Source organism: Oryx dammah, unplaced genomic scaffold, assembly GCF_014754425.2.
Source record: "Oryx dammah isolate SB20612 unplaced genomic scaffold, SCBI_Odam_1.1 HiC_scaffold_23, whole genome shotgun sequence".
NCBI lineage: Eukaryota > Metazoa > Chordata > Mammalia > Artiodactyla > Bovidae > Oryx > Oryx dammah.
In genome coordinates, this window is record NW_024070207.1 from 119,648,909 (window position 1) to 119,675,601 (window position 26,693).

The 26,693-nt window shown below is 39.5% G+C and overlaps 1 protein-coding gene across 2 annotated transcripts in view; it reads right to left on the minus strand.

The window, feature by feature from the left end:
• The window catches only part of GLRA2 (glycine receptor alpha 2), a 209,504-nt gene that overhangs the window by 131,298 nt on the left and 51,513 nt on the right, over positions 1-26,693 (minus strand). For both annotated transcript variants that reach the window (XM_040266603.1, XM_040266602.1), the window contains exons 4-6: positions 26,122-26,345; positions 3,173-3,255; positions 193-330 (exon numbers count right to left, since the gene is read on the minus strand). In XM_040266603.1, the coding sequence (XP_040122537.1) occupies positions 193-330; positions 3,173-3,255; positions 26,122-26,345 (445 nt within the window). The remainder of the gene's footprint in view (positions 1-192; positions 331-3,172; positions 3,256-26,121; positions 26,346-26,693) is intronic.

The window sequence follows — 26,693 nt, forward strand, 5'->3', positions numbered from 1 at the left end:
TGTCATGCTCTCTGACCCATTCATTCCAAGGGGTATAGGCATCTTATGTGTTGAAGGGATTTTGAGCCAAGCCCAGGGCAGTTCTTTGTAGCTCAACTTTCTTGATAAATATGCAGAAAATAAGGTGATAAGATTTATACGCTAAGCTGCAGATGGAGCCCATTTGAGTTTAGCAGCTGAAAGGAAACTTACCAGTGTTGTAATGCTTTGTGCAGTAGCCGAGTTCCTTCTCTTCTTTCAAAATAAACTGAGGCAGGGTCAATCCTTCAGCAACTTGAACTGGACCATCACTTAACCACTCAAATATCAGGTCATTCATTGTGTACCCAACTGGAGCAAACAAATCACAGTGAAAAATTGAATGCATCTTTTCAAGAAAGCTTGAAAGTCTAGCCAGGTAAAGAAACAATCAAGGGGGTCATCTAAAGCAGACATGATCGGTCAATTCAAGAGCATTTTTTAATAAAAGAGCTGTTATCATCATGACAACTACATGTCATTGGAGCCAAAGAAATTGAAGACAACAAGCTATTTCTGAATGATTTTTTTCTGTATAATGAGAGAATAGAATCTATAAAGTCCATTTTTCTTCTGCCTTCTTTATCCACTAAATCTTCTGAAGAACAAACAAGTAAACAAACAGAAATGCTTTGAAGATTGCCTTTACTTGAAAGAGCTGTGTCTGTGGTTATCCAATAAAACAATGTAGTTCATGGTACCAGTCTCAGTATTTCAAATGAAAAGCATTTTTTTAAAAATGAGGATGGATTCATCACAGCCCTGCTTAAAATATTTCCATTACAAACTTGGCTACTCTCTTTGGGTCTATTACCTTTGTTTTCAGAAAGTTTATGTTCACGTCCTTATGGTCAATCCTCAATTACTTTAGCAAGTGGGAAAGGCTGTAGGTAGGTAACCTAAGAGAAAGTTGTAGAATATGCAAATTAAGCATATTCATTTGTGCTAGTTTCTTGCTAAAGGGGCCAACTCATCACAATGCTGAATATGAAGTAAAACAGATTCTCTGTTATATAGTCATATTGCTACATGACTCTTGAACCATTCGAAGTAAGATTATTATCAGTTGAGTAAACTAAAGTCAGCTCTTAGTCTCCAAGCTCCTGCTAACTAGGTTGTTATGTCAAGTACTCCTGGATCTTTTTGCACCCTGGCAATGAAGGCTACTCTTTTTTCAGGCATCAGTTCTCTCCCCTCTTCCTTTATGTGTGATATAAACTCTAAAAGGAGAGTGAGGCAGACAAGGGTTATTATGTGAGGTTTTGGCTAGCCAGTAACCTCAGCATGTTTATTAAGGTTATAGATTCTTATTCTTGTTTACTGAAAGGTGACTCACCAAAGCTACCCAGAAATCAATTGCAAAATTAATTGAAATCTACTTTCCTCTTTCTTTGGACCACCTTTTTCATTCAAAGCCAGAAATTAAAAACAAGCAAGGAGTCACAAAGAGGGCTTTGTACAAGCATTGATGGTCCACAAGGAGAGTGGTCAACCCTATCTCTTCCACATCAGTACTGTATGAGGAATTCTTGGATATCTCTACCTAATACTAGAGGCTTGCCAAACACCCTTTTCTTGCTGACTGCTACAGTAATAGTCCTTGTCAGCCACTTGGAAGCTGCAGCTTGGGGTCATATAGAAGAGGAAAAAATGTGGGGAAGGAGGGTAGAATATGAGGGTAGAAAAGTAAAGGCCACTTCCCACCCTACACAGTCAAATTTAGTGGTAAACACATCACTGCTTCTTTGATTTCATTACTTCTAGATCCTGCAAGCACCAAGCATATTTACTAATTGGAGTTTTTAAGCCTTGAAGGGGGCTTCCCTAGTAGCTCAGCTGTTAAAGAATCTGCCTGCAATGTGGGAGACCTGGGTACAATCCCTGGCTTGGTAAGATCCCCTGGAGAAAGAAATGGCTACCCACTCCAGTATTCTGGCCTGGAGAATTCCATGGACTGTATAGACCAAGGGGTTGCAAAGAGTTGGACATGATTAAGCCTTGGAAGAACCTCAGATGATAGCTATGGTTGCTGCTTTATAGAAAAGCTATTAGGTTGAGGCAGGGGAGAGTTTGGAGCAGTACAGAAGACACAAAGAAGGAATCATTATGTAAGAAAAAGTTTTTCTTAACTATCTTCTGAAGAGAAGGGGCAATGGGGAAAAATGAATGCATAAAGCCTATTGTAAATCAGAAATTCTCATTTTATCCCTGACAACCTCTTCAAACAAAGATGTTTCATTATTTTGTTTATTTTTGTAGGAAGTTTCAAGGGAAATCTACAATGATTTTAAATGATCAGAAGAAATCCCTGTCACTGGCTCTTTTTAAATAATAGTTGATGTGTCTTTTTACATTTATTATTTTTCTAAACCAAGAAGTTAAAAGTATTTTCTTGCCCCTGCCTCATTAAATCTCCTAACATCCCTGTAGGTCAGTAACACTTACTATTCTCTGCATTTTACAAACAGAGCAACTGATAGAGCAAGCCAGAAAAAAATTTCTTGTCTGCTGACTGAAAATTCCATTACCTTGGAGGCATCAGCAACTTATGGCACATGTTAAAGATTTCAGTAGCATCAGAGCCAGGACATAAAGGGCACAAAGTAGTAGCATTTCTCTGTTTCCTTCACCTTGTCTTTGTATGTCCATTGCCCATCTAAGGGAGATCCCCTTATTCCATGTCGTCTAAATGCCCCTCATTTTTACATCCTCCTCTGACTAAGACCCCTGTATCTTGTCCTCAAATCAATTATCCCTTCCTGCTAAAATTCCTCTGAAGTGAAGGTCTATACAAGCATAAGATAGAAGGAAATACAATTTTCTGACTAGAGAGTGATTCATTATAGAGGTTAAATGACTAATAATCTTAATTTTCCCAGGAGACATTTTCATTTCAAAGAAAAGCTTACTAAATCAGGCTTGTTTTTTGAGGAAGGGCAAGTTATTTGGCTTTTTACTTTGAAAAATGGTCTTTGTGCTCTTGGGTATAAGTCATGTACACACATTTTTACTTGTCCTTCCCTTAGGACCTTGGGAGTTGTTAAATAGGTATAGATTGACTCTTATGGGTTTTTTTTCTCTTTAATGACACACTGAAAAGAACCAAGTCATTGCTTAAAACAAGCAGGTGGTTATTTCAGTAGTAATGACTTACAACTCTCCAGCTGCATTGTACAAGTCTGGACATCCATTGGAAAATTCTTCAAGTCCATGGGACAGGATAAGGTCAAGGTGAGCCTTAGCAAAGAAAAGAAAATTGAAAACAAGTTTTTAATTTGTGAGATCTGATTCTTGAGAAGCAAACCAAAAATATATTTGGTATTAAGTAGAGTAACACTGATACAGATGATGAAATCTCAGCTCTCACTCAGGACAATGTTTTCTAATTTTCAAATGAACAGTAGTCATTGGTAAATTTTTAAAATACTATAGAATTTTGCTGTAACCTCTTACTCTCCATTTCCCATCTTCCAGTCTCTGACTGTCACCTTCCCAGTAGCACTCGTCTCAAGTTTATTCTAGAATCAAGAGGTTTCTGGGGGGAAAGGATAGTTAAGGATTTTGTGAAGGTCATGTACACACTGCTGTATTAAAACTGGATAACCAACAAAGACCTATTATATAGCACACAGAACTCTGCTCAATATTATGTGCCAGCCTGGATGGGAGGGGTTTGGGGAGAGAATGCCTAAGTGTATGTGTATGGCTGAGTCCCTTTGCTGTTCACCTGGAACTACCATCACATTGTTAATTGGCTATACCCCAATTACAATACTAAAACTTTAAAGTTATATAAATAAATACATAATTTAGGTGATTAAAGAAAGAAAGAAAGAAGAACATTGAGAAACAATCTAACAGGAAAGTGGGCTCTTATGCACACTGATGTCCAAAAGATGTAAAATTTATCATGCTTTGAAGTTGGACAGGTGGGCTTTGCTTCAAGGGCAAAAAATGATGTAATAAGCATAATTGTTTGTGGCAAGTATTGGCTCTCCTTCCATCAAATGGGCAAATACTTCACTATCTTTTCATTTGCTAACTACATGGACAGGTCAATAGTATATTGTAGCATTCATTCTAGAATTTTCACAAATCTGGAGCAGGTAATTCTGGATCTAAAAAGCCATGTGAGGATCGTAGCTTGTACATAGTCTTCACTTCTCTGTGTCCTTCAGGGACTGCTATGTTTCCCTTTCCTTAACTTTCCAGGCTCCAGCCACCTCTGATCAAGTCTTTTATCAGGATATCGATTAAGTCACCATCTCTTTTCCACTATTTCCTTTCTTAGTCCTCGAGGAAATGCCACACACCTCTTGCTCTTCAATTTTTTTATACCTCAGAGATTAGAAGAAGGAAATCAAGGTTGAGAATCAGCAGATCTGTGTTCCCTTTCAAGAATTGCCTCCAAATGTCTCTGTCCCCAAAGAAAGACATTAAACTTGATAAACATGCATCCTTAAGAATCCACCTGCAATGCGAGAGACCTGGGTTCGATGCCTGGGTTGGGAAGATCCCCTGTACAAGGGAAGGGCTACCCACTCCAATATCCTGGCCTAGAAAATTCCATGGATTGTATAGGCCATGGGGTGACAAAGAATTGGACACAACTGAGTGACTTCACTCACCTAGAGCCAGACATCCTGGAATGTGAAGTCAAGTGGGCCTTAGAAAGCATCACTATGAACGAAGCTAGTGGAGGTGATAGAATTCCAGTTGAGCTATTTCAAAGCCTGAAAGATGATGCTGTGAAAGTGCTGCACTCAATATGCCAGCAAATTTGGAAAACTCAGCAGTGGCCACAGGACTGGAAAAGGTCACTTTTCATTCCAATCCCAAAGAAAGGCAATGCCAAAGAATGCTCAAACTACCACACAATTGCACTCATCTCACACGCTAGTAAAGGAATGCTCAAAATTCTCCAAGCCAGGCTTCAGCAATACGTGAACTGTGAACTTCCAGATGTTCAAGCTGGTTTTAGAAAAGGCAGAGGAACCAGAGATCAACTTGCCAACATATGCTGGATCATGGAAAAAGCAAGAGAGTTCCAGAAAAACATCTATTTCTGCTTTATTGACTATGCCAAAGCCTTTGACTGTGTGGATCACAATAAACTGTGGAAAAGACCTGCCCCTTGAGAAACCTGTATGCAGGCCAGGAAGCAACAGTTAGAACTGGACATGGAACAACAGACTGGTTCCAAACAGGAAAGGGGGTACGTCAAGGCTGTATATTGTCACCCTGCTTATTTAACTTATATGCAGAGTACATCATGAGAAATGCTGGGCTGGAAGAAACACAAGCTGGAATCAAGACTGCTGGGAGAAATATCAATAACCTCAGATATGCAGATGTCACCACCCTTATGGTAGAAATTGAAGAGGAACAAAAAAGCCTCTTGATGAAAGTGAAAGAGGAGAGTGAGAAAGTTGGCTTAAAGTTCAACATTCAGAAAACAAAGATCATGGCATCTGGTCCCATCACTTCATGGAAATAGATGGGAAAACAGTGGAAACAGTGTCAGACTTTATTTTTCTGGGCTCCAAAATCACTGCAGATGATGACTGCAGCCATGAAATTAAAAGAGCTTACTCCTTGGAAGAAAAGTTATGACCAACCTAGATAGCATATTCAAAAGCAGAGACATTACTTTGCCGACTAAGGTCCATCTAGTCAAGGCTATGGTTTTTCCTATGGTCATGTATGGATGTGAGAGGTGGAGTGTGAAGAAAGCTGAACACCGAAGAATTGATGCTTTTGAACTGTTGTGTTGGAGAAGACTCTTGAGAGTCCCTTGGACTGCAAGGAGATCCAACCAATCCATTCTGAAGGAGATCAGCCCTGGTATTTCTTTGGAAGGAATGATGCTAAAGCTGAAACTCCAGTACTTTGGCCACCTCAAGCAAAGAGTTGACTCATTGGGAAAGACTCTGATGCTGGGAGGGATTGGGGGCAGGAGGAGAAGGGGATGACAGAGGATGAGATGGCTGGATGGCATCGCTGACTTGATGGACGTGAGTCTGAGTGAACTCCGGGAGTTGGTGATGGACAGGGAGGCCTGGCGTGCTGCGATTCATGGGGTCGCAAAGAGTCGGACACGACTGAGCAACTGAACTGAACTGAACTGAACTGAGTGACTTTCATTTCACTATCAAATGATGGGGTAGAATCAAATGATGCTTATTGCCGTTTTGCTCTAATGCTAGAATCCATGTTATTCTGAAGTTCACTGTTCCAAGTTTCTGTTCGTTTTCTCTCAAATATCTTTTCTATCCATAGACCTCCTCTGACTCTTGCACTGTTACCTGAACTCTTCCTTTCTGTCATGCTCTCCCTTCCTGATTCCCTTTTCTTTCCTTTCTCAGCTTTGTGTTATACCTATTCAATCCAAAACAAAATAATAATAATAATAATAAAAGGGTGGCCCAGTTATTTTAAAGAAAGAAAAGATTTGGCTCTAGTTTCATCCACCTCATTAGAACTGATTGAAATGTATTCTTTTTAATGGCTGAGTAATACTCCATTGTGTATATGTACCACAGCTTTCTTGTCCATTCATCTGCTGATGGACATCTAGGTTGCTTCCATGTCCTGGCTATTATAAACAGTGCTGCAAACTAATGCATATATATGGAATTTAGAAAGATGGTAACGATATCCCTGTATGCGAGACAGCAAAAGAGACACAGATGTATAGAACAGTCTTTTAGACTCTGTGGGAGAGGGTGAGGGTGGGATGATTTGGGAGAATGGCATTGAAACATGTATAATATCATATATGAAACGAGTCGCCAGTCCAGGTTCGAGGCATGATACAGGGTGCTCAGGGCTGGTGCACTGGGACGACCCTAGGGATGGTACAGGGAGGGAGGAGGGAGGGGGCTTCAGGATGGGGACATGTGTATACCTGTGGCAGACTCATGTTGATGTATGGAACCAATACAATATTGTAAAGTAATTAGCCTCTAATTAAAATAAATAAATTTATATTAAAAAAATAAAAGATTTGGGATTTGAAGTGAGATTAGACAAAGAATCCATTCTGACAATCTTCAAAATCATTAAAATACAACAATGACAGGGAAAAGCAAGATACAAAAACAGTACAGTGTACTCCCAATCATGCAAGAATGTTTTCAGTATTAGAAGTGAACACAGCACTATACTAAGAGTAGTTGTTTTTGGTTGGTGAGATGATTCATACTATTTTTTGAACTCTTTATTCATTCTGTTTTATGTATATTGACAAGTATAGGCTATTTGAAGATGATCAAGTTTATGTTATTAAGCATGCTTTTCTTCAAACAATAGCTAAAAGGTGAAATTATTATGTTTTATTCAGTAATATTTTGCTATTACTATAATTATATTATTATTGTTAAAATTTTGCCACAAACATACAGTATTTCACCTTCATTGCTAAATAAATTACCTACCTCTGTGAGCTATTCTGAGAACATAAATACCACGTTTCTAAAGGAAAAGCAATAGTTTTGAGTTCTAAATATCCAAGTTAAAATAACATTTTAGACAGGAAAAATGATTTTTGTCAGTTGTGGAGTTCATTTACAGATATCAATATAAATATAGTTAAATATATTTAAATTTCTTCCTAGCATAAAGACTTTGTTTTTTTTTTTTTTTGAGGTTTTATTTTATTGAGATCAATGCCATGAACTCTTTAACATAAAGGAAGAGTAAAAGAATCAAAATGAAAATCTCTAGTAATCAGAAATTTTTTAAAAATTGACACTTTATTAAGGGAGGGGAATATCAAATGGATCTGTGAGTTTAAAATTGTTATTAACACAGTAAGAATCTATTTTTTTTCATTTTTTACAGAGGAAATATTTTCATCAAACAAAAATATGTCCATCATATAAAAATAATCAGAGGGCATGTGCATAGTTTAATTGAATCAAAACCAGAAAACCTGGAAATTTCATTATGATTTTGAAAAGTTTACTTTTGAGAAATTAAAAACTAATAATAGCAGAAATGAATAGTTTTAAAACATGCAACAAGGAATTCAGTGGTATTTTGTTTGCTATTGGAAGTGACCCGATTTTAATATTCTTAATCATAGGTTTGCTTAATTGGATTCTTTTATGAACTTTTTGCACTTATTTAGGGAAAAAAGCTTCAGACATGATATTTCTGGCTTTGTGGCAGATGTAACAATCCTACAGAGTTCTTGGGGTCAAAACTATTAACACCATGGAAAAGCCCCACTGAATGAAATTCCCAAAGAGCATGAAACTCTCTGAATTTCAGTCTCAGCTGAGAATCTGAATCTCAGTCTCAGCTGAGAACTGTGTGTATTTCCCTCCTTCCTTACTTGTTTTCCTATTTCCCTCTCTAGATAGGTTTTGTATGGGAACCCAATGGGTGTCAGTAACAAGGAGGCAAGTTAACACTTTGCTAAATCATGTCATCATCTGAGCAAATGGGAAGCGATTGGAAAGATCTAATCAGTTCTTTCATGGACCCCAGAGCCTATAATTTTTGATGTCTAGTTTACCGCACATCTGCAGGCCTAAAACACAGACTTGCGTTTTACTTAGTTTTTTCCCTTTTTCACTGAAGTATATGTTAAACACAGTAAAAATACACAAATCGTAAGTGACAGCATGATACCTTTTTTACATCTATACCCACCTGTTTAACAAGCACCGAGATGCAGACTTAGAATATTCCCATCACCACAGAACACTCCCTTGTGCTCTCTTCTGTCAAGAACCTTCCAAAGTAACCACTATTGATTTTTTAAAAGCTATCTTTAAATTTAAAAACATGGGTTTGGGAGAAAAGTGAGCTTGATATTATTTTGTACAGAGATACAGAGTGAAGTGAAAGTCACTCAGTCGTATCCAGCTATTCGCGACCCCGTGGACTATACCGTCCATGGAATTCTCCAGGCCAGAATACTGGAGTGGGTAACCTTTCCCTTCTCCAGCGGATCTTCCTAACTTAGGGATTGAACCCAGGTATCCCACATTGCAGGCAGATTCTTTACCAGCTGAGCTACAACAGAAGCCCAAGAATACTGGAGTGGGTAGCCTATCCCTTCTCCAGTGGAATCGAACCAGGGTCTCCTGCATTGCAGGCAGATTATTTACCAACTGAGCTATCAGGGAAGCCCAGGAGATGTAGAAATTGCACATACAGCATCTACCAAAATGTGACCAATCTTTTATCTCCATTACTCTGGCTCTCCATCTTTTTCTAGGTGAAAGTGAAAGTCACTCAGTCGTGTCTGACTCTTTGCGACCTCGTGGAGTATACAGTCCATGGAATTCTCCAGGCCAGAATACTGTAATGGGTAGCTGTTCCCTTCTCCAGGGGATCTTCCCAACCCAGGGATCAAACCCAGGTCTCCCATATTGCAGGCAGATTCTTTAACAGCTGAGCCATCAGGGAAACCCAAGAATACTGGAGTGGGTAGCCTATCCCTTCTCCAGCGGATCTTCCCAACCCATTTGATTTTTCTTAAAGAACTCATTTACTGAAGCATTATCACACATCCCCTTCTGTTATTGTGAAGACATGCGGGTATTCAGAGCACCCCTGCTCCTGTTTGCCCAAGAGAAAGAATAAAGTTCCCTTATAGAGACCCTGCTCTTTATACAGAGTGAGAAGGCTGAGGGAACATTTCTATTTTAAAAGCAAAAGGATAAGACAATGCACAAAAAATCAGCTTCCTTCATTCCATTCCTTACTACTTTCCTATTTAGTTCACCTTGCTCATCATACCAGCTTAGGTTTATATCTTACTTAAAGTTTAAATGACTGATAGATGCAGACATTGTAAACCGCATTAATATTCAGTTCAGTTCAGTCGCTCAGTCGTGTCCAACTCTTAGCAACCACACAAATTGCAGCACGCCAGGCCTCCCTGTCCATCACCAACTCCCGGAGTTCACTCAGACTCATGTCCATCGAGTCAGTGATGCCATCCAGCCATCTCATCCTCTGTCATCCCCTTCTCCTCCTGCCCCCAATCCCTCCCAGCGTCAGAATCTTTTCCAATGACTCAACACTTCACATGAGGTGGCCAAAGTACTGGAGTTTCCGCTTTAGCATCATTCTGTCCAAAGAAATCCCAAGGCTGATCTCTTTCACAATGGACTAGTTGGATCTCCCTACAGTCCAAAGGACTCTCAAGAGAGTCTTCTCCAACACCACAATTCAAAAGCATCAATTCTTCGGTGCTCAGCTTTCTTCACACTCCACCTCTCACATCCATACATGACCTCTGGAAAAACCATAGCCTTGACTAGATGGACCTTTCTTGGCAAAGTAATGTCTCTGCTTTTCAACATGCTATCTAGGTTGGTCATAACTTTCCTTTCAAGGAGTAAGCGTCTTTTAATTTCATGGCTGCAGTCATCATCTGCAGTGATTTTGGAGCCCAGAAAAATAAAGTCTGACACTGTTTCTGCTGTTTTCCCATCTATTTCCATGAAGTGATGGGACCAGATGCCATGATCTTTGTTTTCTGAATGTTGAACTTTAAGCCAACTTTCTCACTCTCCTCTTTCACTTTCATCAAGAGGCTTTTTTGTTCCTCTTCACTTTCTACCATAAGGGTGGTGACATCTGCATATCTGAGGTTATTGATATTTCTCCCAGCAGTCTTGATTCCAGCTTGTGTTTCTTCCAGCCCAGTGTTTCTCATGATGTACTCTACATATAAGTTAAATAAGCAGGGTGACAATATACAGCCTTGACGTACTCCTTTTCCTATTTGGAACCAGTCTGTTGTTCCATGTCCAGTTCTAACTGTTGCTTCCTGACATGTATACAGGCTTCTCAAGAGGCAGGTCAGGTGGTCTGGTATTCCCATCTCTTTCAGAATTTTCCACAGTTTCTTGTGGTCCACACAGTCAAAGGCTTTGGCATAGTCAATAAAGCAGAAATAGATGTTTTTCTGGAACTCTCTTGCTTTTTCCATGATCCAGCATATGTTGGCAAGTTGATCTCTGGTTCCTCTGCCTTTTCTAAAACCAGCTTGAACATCTGGAAGTTCACAGTTCACGTATTGCTGAAGCCTGGCTTGGAGAATTTTGAGCATTCCTTTACTAGCGTGTGAGATGAGTGCAATTGTGTGGTAGTTTGAGCATTCTTTGGCATTGCCTTTCTTTGGGATTGGAATGAAAAGTGACCTTTTCCAGTCCTGTGGCCACTGCTGAGTTTTCCAAATTTGCTGGCATATTGAGTGCAGCACTTTCACAGCATCATCTTTCAGGATTTGAAACAGCTCCACTGGAATTCTATCACCTCCACTAGCTTCGTTCATAGTGATGCTTTCTAAGGCCCACTTGACTTCACATTCCAGGATGTCTGGCTCTAGGTGAGTGATCACACCATCAGGATTATCTTGGTTGTGAAGATCTTTTTTGTACAGTTCTTCTGTGTATTCTTGCCACCTCTTCTTAATATCTTCTGCTTCTGTTAGGTCCATACCATTTCTGTCCTTTATAGTGCCCATCTTTGCATGAAATGTTCCCTTGGTATCTCTAATTTTCTTGAAGAGATCTTTAGTCTTTCCCATTCTGTTGTTTGCCTCTATTTCGTTGCATTGAGCACTGAAGAAGGCTTTCTTATCTCTTCTTGCTATTCTTTGGAACTCTGCATTCAGATGCTTATATCTTTCCTTTTCTCCTTTGTGCTTTGCTTCTCTTCTTTTCACAGCTACTTGTAAGGCCTCCCCAGATAGCCATTTTGCTCTTTTGCATTTCTTTTCCATGAGGATGGTGTTGATCCCTGTCTCCTGTACAGTGTCACAAACCTCCGTCCATAATTCATCAGGCACTCTATCTATCAGATCTAGTCCCTTAAATCTAAGGCTTCTGCACTGTTGCAGCCTGGCACTCTCAGCCGCTGCCCCTGACCTCGGATGAGGGGTAGCTCCTCTTGGCTGCTGCCCCTGACCTCGGACGTGGGGTAGCTCTGGCTGCGATGGACCGCAGCCTTGTCTAACTCAATGAAACTAAACCATGCCCATGGGGCCACCCAAGACGGGCTGGTCATGGTGGAGAGGTCTGACAGAATGTGGTCCACTGGAGAAGGGAATGGCAAGCCACCTCAGTATTCTTGCCTTGAGTACCCCATGAACAGTATGAACAGGCATTAATATTACAGTTTTTTAAATCAAATGAATTTTTAAATTTACTTATTTCTCTCCTACGCAAGATTCTTCCCTTATGCAATAACCACAAAGGCTATAAGTTTCCCTTTTTACCATCTAAAATAATGCCTTGAACAGAGTAGGTATTCAATAAACATTTGTTCAACAAATGAATCAGCATCCTCAAGCTCTGTGGGAGAATGTAAGGCTTTTATTCAGCAGAAATGGGAAAACACGAAGGATTTACAAGAGGAGGGTCATCAGAGCCCATGTCATTCAGTTACTCAGTCATGTCTGACTCTTTGCCACCCCATGGACTGCAGCAAGTCAGGCTTCCCTGTCCTTCACCATCTCTTGGAGGTTGCTAAACTCATATCCATTGAGTTGGTGATGCCATCCAACCATCTCACCCTCTGTCGTCCCCTTCAGCCTCTCAGGAGGCAGGTAAGGTGGTCTGGTATTCCTATCTTGTGAAGAACTTTCCACAGTTTGTTGTGAAGTCAACAAACTTTGACTTTGTAAAGTCAAAGGCTTTAGCATAGTCAATGAAGCAGAAGTAGATTTTTTTTTCTGGAATTCTCTTGCTTTTTGTATGATCCAACAGATGTTGGCAATTTGATCTCTGGTTCCTCTGCCTTTTCTAAATCCAGCTTGAACATCTGGGAGTTCTTGGTTCACTTATTGTTGGAGCCTAGCTTGTAGAATTTTGATCATTACTTTGTTGGTGTGTGAGATGAGTGCAATTGTGTGGTGGTTTGAACATTCTTTGGCATGCCTTTCTTTGGGACTGGAATGAAAACTGACCTGTTCCAGTCCTGTGGCCACTGCTGAGTTTTCCAAATTTGCTGGCATATTGAGTGTAGCACTTTAACAGTATCATCATTTAGGATTTGCAATAGCTCAGCTGGAATTCCATCACCTCCACTAGCTTTGTTCATAGTGATGCTTCCTAAGGCCCACTTGACTTTGCACTCCATCATGTCTGGCTCTAGGTGACTGGTCACACCATCATGGTTACCTGGGTCTTTAAGATCTCTTTTGTATGATTCTTCTGTGTATTCTTGCAACCTCTTCTTAATATCTTCTGCTTCTGTTAGATCCACACAATTTCTGTCCTTCATGAAATGTTCCCTTGGTGTCTCTAATTTCCTTGAAGAGCTCTCTAGTCTTTCCCATTCTATTGTTTTCCTCTATTTCTTTGCATTGATCGCTTAGGAAGGCTTTCTTATCTCTCCTGCTATTCTTTGGAACTCAGCATTCAGATGGGTATATGTTTCCTTTTCTCCTTTGCCTTTCACTTCTCTTCTTTTCACAGCTATTTGTAAGGCCTCCTCAGACAGCCCTTTTGCCTGTTTGCATTTCTTCTTCTTGATTATGGTTTTGATCACTGCTTCCTGTACAATGTCACAAGCCTCTGTTCATAGTTCTTCAGGCACTCTGTCTATCAGATCTAATGCCTTGAATCTATTTGTCACTTCCACTGTATAATCGTAATTATACAGTGTGAAATCATAATTATACGTAATTGTTATAATTGTACGTACGTGTAATTGTAATTATACATATAAAAACACTCCAGAGCCCATGGGGTGTTGCCAGATTCCAAGACTGGCAAAGGAAGCCAGAAAGCTTGCCTGGCCCCTCTCTGTAACTTGCTAGCATTTCTAGCGGGAACTAGAAATAAGGCAAACCAAATGGAAAGAAAGCCAGAAAACCATGTCCACTTGTCCTCTAGCCTTGATCAGGTAGCTGGGCCCATGGCCAGGACTGTTCTCATATTGCTAGAAGCATGCATATTAATCACTTTATAATTTCATGGTGGACAGAAGGTTCCTTGACTTGTAAAGCAACTACTCATTCATAAGGAATTCCATGTAAGTAGAAGACCATTCCCAGTAAAAGATTCTTGAGGGAAGAAAAAGCCATTTGAAGAGAAAACGAATTTTCAGATGGAATTACAAATTGTCATGAGGGATCTTCTTGCCTAAAGAAAAGATTTCCAACATTCAAAGAGAGTTAATTCTGATATAGTAATCTGCCTTGTTTGGAAAGGAAGGGTAAAGGGATGCTTTTGTGTTTTAGGAAAAGCAAGAGTCTCAGGTATATTCCTGCCATTCCTCTCTCAGGGACCATGCGTAGCACACTCTGTGTAGCATATGCAAACCTTCAGTGGTACATGGAAATAGCAGAGGGTATAGAACATATGTTCTTTTAGGATTGAAATGCTTAATAAGGAAAAATAAAACTTCAAGTGATTTCGATAGTATTGATAATCATTCTGTGAGCACCTGCTGTAGCTCAAGTACTCTCATTATTTTGCAGTCGTGGAGTACTATCCCAGGAGGCAGAGAGAATTCTCTCTGTTTTTGAGATAAGCACATTGGAGCTCAAAGAGGCTAGGCCATGTCCCCAAAGTCACAAAAACAGTGAGCAACCAAAGTTAGATTTGAACCCAACTTTAATTGATGCAAAGTTTATTATTTTCTACTCTACAATGTTCCTTCTTAGAATCTGTTGCTAGTTTATCATCTTCTTATGTCTATAAAGCTAGCACAATAGATTGTAGACACCTTGGTTGTCTTCATATTTTCTGCAGTTACACAGGCTTCCCATGACTTTTCCTTTTAAAAACTCCTCTAGCCTCCCCTGGCCACCTCCTAGAGTAGAAGCATCATTGACTGGGGATCCAGGGGCCTGGGTGGTGGACCAGGCTTATAGAGAAAGAGCAGTTTGACCCTAACTATATCTCTGAGCCTCATTCCTTACCCACAACTCCATCCTGCTCAAAATTTCTATGATTCTAAACTGCAAGTGAAGGTGACCAGCATAAAAATTTCCTCTTATAGGTGAATTTCCACTCTTGAATGTGATGAAAGCCTTAAGTTTAAATAATAATGGTTCTTAAAATTAGAACTTTCTGGCAATCTGGGTATATATTTGTTGTTCCCGTAGGGCTTTGTCATACCACATCCTAGAACACTATTCACTCTTTCTCTTAAAATGTTAAGGGCAGCTTTACTGTACAGTGTAGGTCATGTAGGTCTGTTGACTCTTTCCTCTCAGGTATACTTGGAAATTTCTGAATCATGTGACATTCTAATGCCAGAGAGATTTGACAGGATACATCGTGTATTAAACAAGATTGTCATTCTTTTTTTTTAAATTAATTTATTTATTTATTTTTAATTTTTACTTTACAATTCTGTATTGGTTTTGGCATAGATTGACATGAATCCACCACAGGTGTACATGCGTTCCCAAACATGAACCAGTGAAATTAGCCTGGAGCAAGTTAGAAGTCAAGTTAGACATGCATCATTTATACAACCCACACGTATGGGGAGATGGAGGGAAGAAGTTAGAGTGGTCATTGGATTAAAAGATACCATTAGGCTAGTTGTCTGATCAGGGTCTTCTTTAGCACAATGGGTTTCAAACTCTGGTCAATGTAGGTATCATCTGAGGGGCTTGGTAGGAATGCAGATTCTCAGGTCCTCCTGAGAAATAGCTCAGCTAATGCTGGGCTGATCTTGTGGAGCACATTTTAAGAAGCTCTGCTTCAGCATGTCCCAAGGAGGACTTTAGTTACTGTCCATGTGATGGACTAAGAGGAGAACAGTTTGAAAGAGAAATAGGCAGGGATTGAGAAAGAGGTCTGCTTTTTTCAGTGGCATTAGCACTCTCTTTGGAAAATAAGACTTTCTACTCAAAACCTTGTCTGCCAGTTAGGCTCAAGAAGACTTCTAAGTGACTGGATCAGCGGTAGTGAGACAGTGAGGGAGGTTAGTCATGAACCTCAGTCACCAGGGAGAGGCATGCTGCTAAGGTCAAGGCAGAACACACAAGGTCAATTCATTGGCAACCAAGAATATGGTAGGTGTGACTAGAAAAAACTGGAGTAGCTGCTAAGAAGAGTGGAAGGTGCAGCAGAGAAGAACCCAAACCAGATGCTTGTTAACACACACGAGTGTGCAAAAGTAGGCAATGGAACTCTACTCAGGGCAGTAGCAGTGTGTCAGAGTGCTGTCTCTGGTCTCTGACTAGAAAATCTAATATACCCGAGAGCCACTGAGAAATTTTAAAGAAAGTTGGGGTGGTGGCTGCAACATTCACCGGATGATCCCCAACTAAAGATTTATAAAAACCCCTGGTACTGGTCAGGGATGAAGACAGAGCATGGAGGGAGGCCAGCTCCATGTCTTTAGTCAGGAGGCATTCATGTTAAACAGAACTCCAGCTGGGGTATAATCTAGTATATCCATTCAGCAATTTTTGGCAAGCATTTATTGGGCATCATGCTTATCAGACACCTGAAATAACAGTTTCTTTGAAGGGGTCATGGTTTAATATCACTAATATATTAATATATATATGTGTGTGTGTGTATACATATATGTATTCTTTTTATGGAGTCTATTCCAATAGTTGTGCATTTATTATTCATCTTTTTAAAGTTGTTTTCAAATTCTCATTTAAAGAATGTTCCAGGTTATGTAAATCAGACATAGCTGAACTCAATCAACTAAAAGGCTTTTCATTACTCCCTTTCATTACACTGATTGGGTAGAGTGGATAACCTACCTTACAGATCTAGATCCTTAGAGAGCCCTTTGGGTCTGTCAGGGAAGTATGACTTACAATAATTATTTGATGATCTTGAATTAAAACTCAAGGTACCCACAAAAGGATCCTTGTCCACAGAGAACAAAAGGAAATCGGTCCAAGTTTGGCTAGGCAGGTAAGGCATGAAGTCTTTAAGCTCATCTTCTGAAAGTTCTGTAATTAAATGGCCGCTTTGACCTTGTGCATCATGTAAAGCATAAAGACGGTCTTGCTCATTCCAGCCCTAAGCCGTTCCCTGGGTCCACGGGCAGGTGCTCATGTGGCATTGCCTGGTAAGACTGTTTATATAAGTAAAGGTTGAAAAGTCATGGTGTGGAAATTATTAAGGTTCTGGAAAGATTCCAGTGCATGCTCCTGATCAAACTCCTCCCAACTCTTATCGCTGGGTTGGGAAGATCTGCTGGAGAAGGGCATGGCAACCCACTCCAGTATTCTTGCCTGGAGAATCCCATGGACCGAGGAGCCTGGTGGGCTCTAGTCCATGGGGTCGCAAAGAGTCAGACGTGACTGAGCTACTAACACTTTCATAATGGGATAATAGACATTTAGCTAAAGGCTTTCCTGACTACTAAGATGAAAATCTAGGGAGAGAGTAGTATTTCAAGTGCTGTTAGTCATTTCCTCCTTTGTGTATGTGAGTTGATAGATTCTCAGGTTCCTTACCAGTATCCCCAAGAGCAGACTTTGATACTGAGAGTATCAAATGGAGGGATGAAGCTAGATGGACAGCAGGGCTCAAAGTCCTGTGGCTAGGACACTGGTGAGAAATCATTTCTTCAGTTTTATCTAAGATTGAAACTAAAGCCAAGGTTGGTAGTAAGCTTTGCTATTGGAGCCTATCCTTTTAGTTCATTCCAAATAACTGTAAGACCTGTTTCTCCGTGCTGACCTTGGGTTTTGCAGGGAGTGAATGGCAACAGTGCTGGTTCATCAGCTGTTCTACCCCTCTCCCCTGACTGAAATACCAGTGGCTGACTAGGAAGGTCTATGTTTACCAAACATAGAGGCATCACAGAAAACACCCATATGCATCCAGCAATACTAGCTGGGAAGGACAAAAATACAATATCTGCTCCCATCTGTGCCTTATCCCTTCAGAAAATGTGCACACATATGGTGGGCCCATGTTAATTAAGTCCAAATATGGATTGGATTCAACTTGGAGAGCAACAGATAAATCTGCAGCTAAAACTTTTCCAAATGCATGGATGCTTCCTGAAGGAAAATGTTATCAAGGTGTTGAATACGAGAGGGCTACAATGAATACCATCAGAAAGAAGAACTCAGATGAGCAAAGATTCAGGTAACCAATTCTGCCCACATTTTAGTTACGTTTTAAATTTCAGTCATTTAACAGCTACTATTTCTTTATACACCAGATATTTGTGAAGATAAAATGCTATTAACCTGCACATTAAATTAATGAGAACTAACTTGTCCATGGTTACTCTGTTGTCTGAGTTCACAGCTATTTAATGGTGATGCTGAGTTGAAAAAAGAGGGAATAGCATTGTATAGCAATTCTCTTACTGTTTTATTTGGGATTATTTTACTTTTGGTGAAAAATAAAAGAACTGCCAATGTGATTTTAAGAAAACCAAAGTAACTTTTATCTGCTGACAGCTGAGAGCAAAATTGTGTTACTTTGCTAGCATTTTTCTACATTACGACTTCAGTTGTAGTAACTGATGGAAAGCTGTTGGCCACTGTTTCCCCACGGCTAAGGTTGGAGAGAGAATGAAGTGTTGGTCAGATGGAAGGATAGTCCATTCTTGATTATATAACACTTTGGAACCAAGTACAGTTCCTTAGTTGACTCTTAACAAGCAGCTAACATAGGGTCCTGCTGACTTTTGAGGCTGGACAATATTTTCCCATTTTAAAATAGGAATGTCCTTCCTTTGGGTTATGTACTATGAGAATGCACTAAAGTAATTTGTGTGTCTCATGAGCATCATGGTGATATTATGTGTGTTTATTTGGGGATTAATGCCATCCAGGAAGCCTTTAAAAAGCAGCACTATGGACCAGGCAGAAGCCTACATCAACAGAAGTTGAGCAGGCTCACCAGGACCTCTGAATTTCCTTTGGTTTCCTGTCATAAGAAAATTCAGGTGATGAATAATGGCATACTAGCCCTTGAACTCTACTGGCTCAAATCTACTAAGTGATTTCCTTCAGTCTACATATCCAGATAATAATTATCTCATTCAACCATCTTTGCATAATTGTCTGAAAGTTTATAAACCCATAATTCATGAACACATTCTAAAATAATATCTCTTGGATACTCCTGCTGGTTGAATCAGAGAGTGTGCATGACCTAATTTGCGATTGGGAAATTTCTCAGTAGGGAGCTTAGTATTAAGTGTTAGTCTCTGTGCAAACTATATGTTGAATATAAGGCTGCCTCTTAAACAGCAAGTAGTCCAACCTTCCCTACCCCACTCCAAAGTCAGGTTCCTCTTCTCAGAAGTTAGATATTCAGTTTGGGAGAAAAAGGTTCAAAGATCCAAAAGTAGTTTGAAATAGGCCTCACAATTCAGAATCTCCTATTGCTGTCTCCCAAGCCCTAAGGAACATGAAGAACCCACTCATTTTTCCTCATCCCAAAGGAAATTATTATAGACTTACGACAGAGCCTCAGACTTCATCTAATCTCCTGTTTCAATCTCATTTTATAGTAAGAAAAGTGAGACTCAGAATGATAAACTGATGGGCTTAGAGAGGCTATTCTTTGAGCCTAGAGGATACAGTAAATGATGGAAGGAAGTGTGGTGCTCCTGTGTCCTAAGCTACCTTCTTGGTATTCTGTACTTTGCTCCATCACCTTCAGAGCAAACACTAATGAATACTAATACAGTGGAAAGTTACCTCCAAAAAGAGAAGAACCTACCGGTTGCTATTGCTAGTCCAATCAGGTAAACAGTCAAGGACACGTGTTCATGCCGCCTGCCTTGTATTTCATTGCATAATTCCTTTTTTCCTTCAAACAAGGGTAAGATCCTTACTCTGTTGTGTTTGAACCAGTATTATGCCCTTAAGTGTATGTGTATTTCTGAACACAATCAGGAGTTCAGTTTCTCATGCTGTAGGAGAATCTGTCATGTACAGAACATGCTTTCTAGACTTTAATGCTTTTACCCTCAGCGGCACCTCTTTTGAGGCCCGCTCTCCAAAAGCACCCCCTCTGCACCGCTTAGCTCAGTTTCCTGCTGAAGCCACCAGCGCATATGCATGCCAGTGCCTCCCAGCCTCCTAACCTTGCTTGCCTCTAGGAAGAAGGGAATCGTGGTTTCCATGGCATTTTCCAGCATTTCTCTGAAGCCTCACTGCTTAATTCCGATGTGGGCACTTATGTTACAGTCATTAATTACTGCATTAAGTCAAGTCACAAAACTAATGAGGATTTGGACACAGAGTTGGAAAATGAGAATGTAATTTTGCCTGGATTATAGGATATAAACATAAACATGGTCCAAATATGCACAGAGAGAAGAAATCACAGCTTTGCATAGCTGCCTTCTAATAGAAAAATATGGGCTTATGTGTCTCATCAAAATTGAGAGTAAGATAATCAAAGTATCACCTTTGGTAACATTTAGGCAGGTCTTAGTTCACTGTGCATTCCATTTTTATCTCTGACATCTAAATAAAGAGTGTTCTTTTTTTCCTGTTCTATAACAATCATTCTATAACTGAAGTTAGAAGCTTCCCTGGTGGCTCAGAGGTTAAAGCATCTGCCTGGAATGCGGAAGACCCGGGTTCGATCCCTGGGTCTGGAAGATCCCCTGGAGAAGGAAATGGCAGCCCACTCCAGTACTCTTGCCTGGAGAATCCTATGGAGGGAGGAGCCTGGTAGGCTACAGTCCATGGGGTCACAAAGAGTCAGACACGACTGAGCGACTTCACACCTTCGACTTCAAACACACTAAAGCTCTTAAGCAAATCATCTCTTTTTCAAAGCTGAGGAAATAGAGGTTCAGAGGGAGAACAAATTTCACCTAGGTCACACAGTTAGTTCTGAGGCCAGAGACCCTAGCTCAAGGATATTTGACTCTAAAAGCCTTGTTGAGTATAGTATCAGAAGGAACCAAGATAACATTCAATATCACAAAATTCAGAGTAGGGGCCTCAAACTGTGCAGCAAACTGAAAACTGCAACATGAAGAACTTCTTGGTGCTGATTGTACACACTGTAAAATTAAACCAGCAACATGACATTGGTGGCCAAACATATGTCCACTAGCTCTGGTGGGATGAAAATTTATGAAAGCAAAATCAGTGATGTAATCCCTCCATCCTTATAAAAATGGTAGCCATTTGTTTATCATGTTAACAAATGTAGGAACATGAGACTGATTTAAGTTGTAGCAAATACGATTTAAGTTATATAAGGAAGAATTTCTGGAGGCTTCCCTGGTGGTGCAGTGGTTAAGAGTCTGCCTTCCGATACAGGGGGCACGAGTTCGATCCCTCGTTGGGGAACTAAGATCCCACATGCCATGGGACAACTAAGTCCATGTGCCACCACTAGAGAAGCCCACAGTCCAAACTGCTGAGCCCATGTGCTCTAGAGCCCCTGGCAAGCACCTAGAAAATGCCTGTGCACTGTAACAAAGACCCAGCACAGCCCAAAACTAATAAATAAATTTAAAAATAATAATTTATATACGATATTAGAGTAACTTATAAAAAATCTGCTTCTTGATGGTCTTTAAAAATAGAATAAGTTCTCAACAAGTTGCCTGAAGGTAAGGAGTTTACTTAATAACTTTGTTTTGTGTTGGCATTTAGTCGCTATGTCTGACTCTTTGCAACCCCATGGACTGTAGCCTGCCCGGCTTCTCTGCCCATAGAATTCTCCAGGCAAGAATCCTGGAGTGGGTTGCTATTTCCTTCTCCAGGATCCCAGGATAGTAAATTTTTTCAGAAAGTAGATATGCTATATAAACTATACATGCTACATAAAACTATCAAATGAGCTTCCTATTTGAAAGGCTTTCCAAGTGGCTCAGTGGTAAAGAATCCACCTGCCAATATAGGAGACACAAGAGACTCAGGCTCAATCCTGGGTGGGGAAGATCCCCTGGAGTAGAAAATGGCAACCCACTCCAGTATTCTTGCCTGTAAAATCCCATGGACAGAGGAGCCTGGCAGGCTACAGTCCATGGGGTCGCAAAGAATCAAACACAACTGACCACCCACACAAAACCAAAACTGTGGCATCTTAATTTAAACAGTCTTTTTGGTCATTTGTGAAATTTGAAGATACTTTATATCCACATCTTAAATCTTACCTCCTTCCTCCAATAGTCCTTTGAAAATTGAGTCCCCAAAAGATTGGTTCCAAAACCATATGTCTTTTGAATTGTATTTGTTTGTGTCTTTAAATTGGAATTGGAGTAAATGAAGAATTAATGTGAGGTAGGAGATGATAGCTCTGAAACAGATGTCAAGAGCTTTGATTGTTGTCCGAGCTTTCCTATTTATGGGCTCCATTATTTTAACTCATTTAACTTTTGAAAGAAGTCACTTCCTTATCAGTAAAAGAAGGATATTTTGCAAGGTAATACCTTCCAAAAAAAAAATCCTATGTGTCTATAAAAGTCAGCATTCTGGCAGAAAATTCTCAGAAGCAATGAGAAGGAAGGGAAGAAAACAGATATTAGCAAAGACATTGTGGACATTTGAGACCAGCTGCTTCTCTTTAAAAATGCTCACCCTCTCCTTTTTTCTTTCATAATGCACACCATATGCTATGATGTCCTAATTTCTACTACAATTTACTATACTTGATTCAGTAAATATTATTTGGCCAATAATATGTATGATACTCAAGGCTCACTCCTTTATTTCATTATGGATTTTGGCCTTTTTAAGTAATATAAATTTAGAATTTGAGTGTCTCTGAAGAGACTGTACAAAGCAAGATGTGTGTCCTTGTTTACACTTTGGTCAAGAATGGTCAGTACTTAATGGGGTGGGTCAACAAAAAAGCTTCAAAACAGGGTAAGATCAAATATGTCAAGGAAGTGAATAATTAAAAAATAGAAAGCAGAGGTTAAGTAGACAGAAACAAATTTGACACTTTTTCACCAACAGAGACTATGTCCTGCATCACTGTATATTTGCTTGAATTTTGATTCAGGTATTTGAATCTGCAGGACACTTAATGGATTTCTGGTCTACTGTTACTCCCTTTTTAAAACTTTTGTCTTCTGATTAACAGATATATTACATTGTGGGAAGTGTGATCTTGCTTGTTATCAAGTCAGTGGCTGCATAGTTCTCTTTGTGTTTTCTTTGGCCATCAAAGCCTTGGGCTTTGGTCTCCATGTAGAGTTAATTCTACCTCTGCTACTACAAAATTAAGAAAGTGTAGAATTTTTCCTGGATGCAGCGCTTCTATCCATATGCTTTAGGTTTCAGGAAAATTCAAATATGAAGCATACCCATAGGACATTATTATTATTTTTTAAATGTGGACCAATGTTGAAGTAATTATTAAAATGTGTCAGATGGAGGCAATTCATGAGTTTATCTTTGGTGCTTCTGTTGTATCCCTTCCTTGTATCTTTCTTAACTCTCTTCATCCTATCTGATTTTTCCTCTCAGGCATCCAACATGCTTGTTCCACTATTCTTCACAGACATTAAACCTACTATCTGAAAGAAAATTTCGTGTCAGTTCTTTATAGTTTAGTATGAATTGAGAACATGTTCCCTCTCCTGCGGGTATTTGCATTGTAAACCTGAGAGTTGAGAGAAAGTCTTTCCTAATGGAATGTCAGCAAGGACTTTCCAGCACCTTTTAGACATCAGAAACTGATCTTTAAACTTGAGTTGGACCTGTAGCTGGGCATGTATTAGCACTAATTCCTCCTTACCCTTTAGTTAAGATGGGCCAAGTGACTCAAATAAACAGGCGCATAGGTGCCAACCCCCAAATTCTAACAATATTTGAGTCACAGAATTTGTTTGCAGAGTTAGAGCCACTTTTCTTTCCCTTGTTCCTATTTATTCCTGCTACTTAAATTATCTTATGTGTGCCTGCCTTGTTAGGCTGGAGCCCTTCCAGGGCAGAGAGCACCTTTTACTCAGCTCTGGATCTCTAGACCTGGCACGGTGTCTGGCTCACTGAAAAGACTTCCTGACAAATAATTAGATTCCTGCAGTTCAAATCTGCCTACAGCTATGTTTCCTTAAGTTCTCTTACACCAAGGGTCTCTCCCCTCGTTTCATAGAATACCCACCATGAAGGAAAAGTCGAAACTAGTCTGTCACAGGACAAACTCCATCCAACCCAAAATAATTGTGTGAAGCAGAGATAGAAAAATTGCCTTTGGATCTAGTCTGATGAACATTATATTCTTCATGGTTCTAGAATGAAAGGGCTTTATAGAACAGAAGGGGGAAAAAAGCTAGTTTTATTTCAGCAGTGCATGATGCCAGGTATTTACTAGAGCAAATGCCGCCCAAGGCCCAGAGGGTTAGCTGGAGCAGCTGATACTCTGTGCTGCTTTTTATAACTCTCCTTCCCAGCATCATGCTCTACGTATGTCCCATTTCATCAGCTCACATCAGCTTAGGTTGTGCCCAATACTGCATCTTATACCAAATGCATCACTATGTGGAATATTCTGTTTCCTTAAAAAAATTATAAAAATAAAGTTAAATTCCTTAAAAATAAAGTAGGGGAAGTTTCCCTGATTCTCTGTCAAAGCAGTGACTTTGCCACTTTTTACAAATGAGCAGCCTCTTTCCTTCCAAAAGACATTGCAGCTATCTACTATCAGCAAGCTGTGAAATTACTAGGTTAAGAATGGAATGTACAGTACAGAACTAAATTGTATATAGACTTGTGAAATACAATTTTGGTGGTAGTGAGTGGTGAGTCTGCAAACTTGTGAAAATCATTTGCAAAGATACTTGCTGTCCACTTTGTTTTTTGGTAGTAAGATTAGAGAGAAAGAGGGATTCTATAATGTAATATATAAAATGTGATCTTTAAAATGTCAATATTTATTCAATATATTTGATATCTCTCTTATACAATACAGAGTCTTGGCTGTTTGGGAGGGGGTATAAAAGATGGAAAATCCAAATATCTTGACTTTAAAGTCAAGTCCTTTAAAGGACTTATTATTTAGAAAGAATGTTAATTTTAAAATATAAACAGCCATCATTTCATTTATTGAGAACATACCATGTGTGTCAGGAACTGTGGCAAGTGCTTGTATATACTATATATCAGGGGTTGGCAAACTATGGCCAAAGGGCTAAATCTAGTCTATCATCTGTTTTTGTAAATAAAGTTTTATTGAAACACAGCCACATCTATTTGTTTGAGTATTGTCTATGACCGTTTTGTGCTATAATGGCAGAATTGAGCAGCTATGACAGCGTTGAGACAGTCTGACCTGCAAAACTAAAATAGTTTCTATCTGCCCCTTATAGAAAATATTTGCTGACTTCTGCTGTATATAATTTGTTCTCACAAGAATACTCAGAGATAAATACAGATTTTCCCATTTTCCAATTAAAGTAACTGAAGGTATAGCTTATGTAATTTAGCAAGTGTCAAAGCATGGATTTAATTCTAGTTTATCTGGTTCCAAAAATCTAGGATCTTATGCTATATTTGTGTATAGAAGTAGCCAAAATATGGGTCAGGAAGAAGTCAGGGCCTTATAGAGTCACAGAAAAACTATTATTATGGTTCAGAAAAGAGAGATTATTTTGATCATAGGGTGATAAAGATTCTGGAAAAGATTATATTTTAATATAAAAGTAAAAATGCATCTGAGGAATTTTCTGTCCCAAGCTCAAGCCCAAGAAAAGTTAACTGATGAAGGTCAGATGTTTAGTTAGAATTAGAGCTGGGATTAGAACCAGTTTTCCATTCTCTGAGCTCTAAGTATGCCGTCGGTGACCATACTGAACCATTGAATCTGTGTGTATGTGTGTGGTTAAATGCTATAGAATGGCATAATTATTTGAAATGAAATGTATGTTGAATGAAACATACAAAAACTTGTATGCTTTGCTCAGTAGTAATTGAACTAAATGGCCTGCACTTCCTTTATTGAATCAATCAAAAAACATATTTGTGCAGACATTTATATGATACCACCACCTAACCAACATCCTACCAAATATATTTTGGTTGTGGAAGATTACAGTTCTGAGACAATGAGAACCACTGGCACACTCAATGACTTTAATTTCAAATAATAAACAAGAGACCACAAAGGATAATATTCATATCCATTTGCCCTGCAGAGTCAGGTGGCTCTAGGTCAGGAGAAAAATGGAGAAGGGAGCACAGGGTAGCTGAAGGAAGCTTACCTGATACTGTAGAGTACTTTGCCATTTTTTGAAATACGAAGTAATTTGTTGTCCGTGGTAACATCATGGAAGTTGGCCCCCTTCTCATTGGCAAAGAACAAATCTGGTTTCCAAATGGAGTCCAGCATCGATGGGTCCAGGTCCAGAGAATCATCAGGGTACTCGCTATATGCCAACCGTGAATCATTCCACTGTTGTCTCAGAAAAATATTCACTCGGTAGTCCTACAGAAATGCCATGCATAAGAGTTATCTATCAACCACTCTGACATATTTTCCCCTCACTCTTCTCCCTGATTTGATGCATGCCATGTTGGTATCTGAATAAACCAGACTGTGTATATCTTGGTCAAAATAAACCACTCAAGTCTATTAGGAATGGGAACAAAGGGGAGAAAAAAAGAAGACTCAACCAAACCAGAACACTCAGGGAAAAAGTTGAGTTGGTTGAATTTTTATTTAATTTAATCATTCTGGGTGGAAAGAATTTGCATGCAATGCAGGAGATGTGAGTTTGATCCCTGGGTCAGGAAGATCCCCTGGAGAAGGAAATGACAAACCACTCCAGTATTC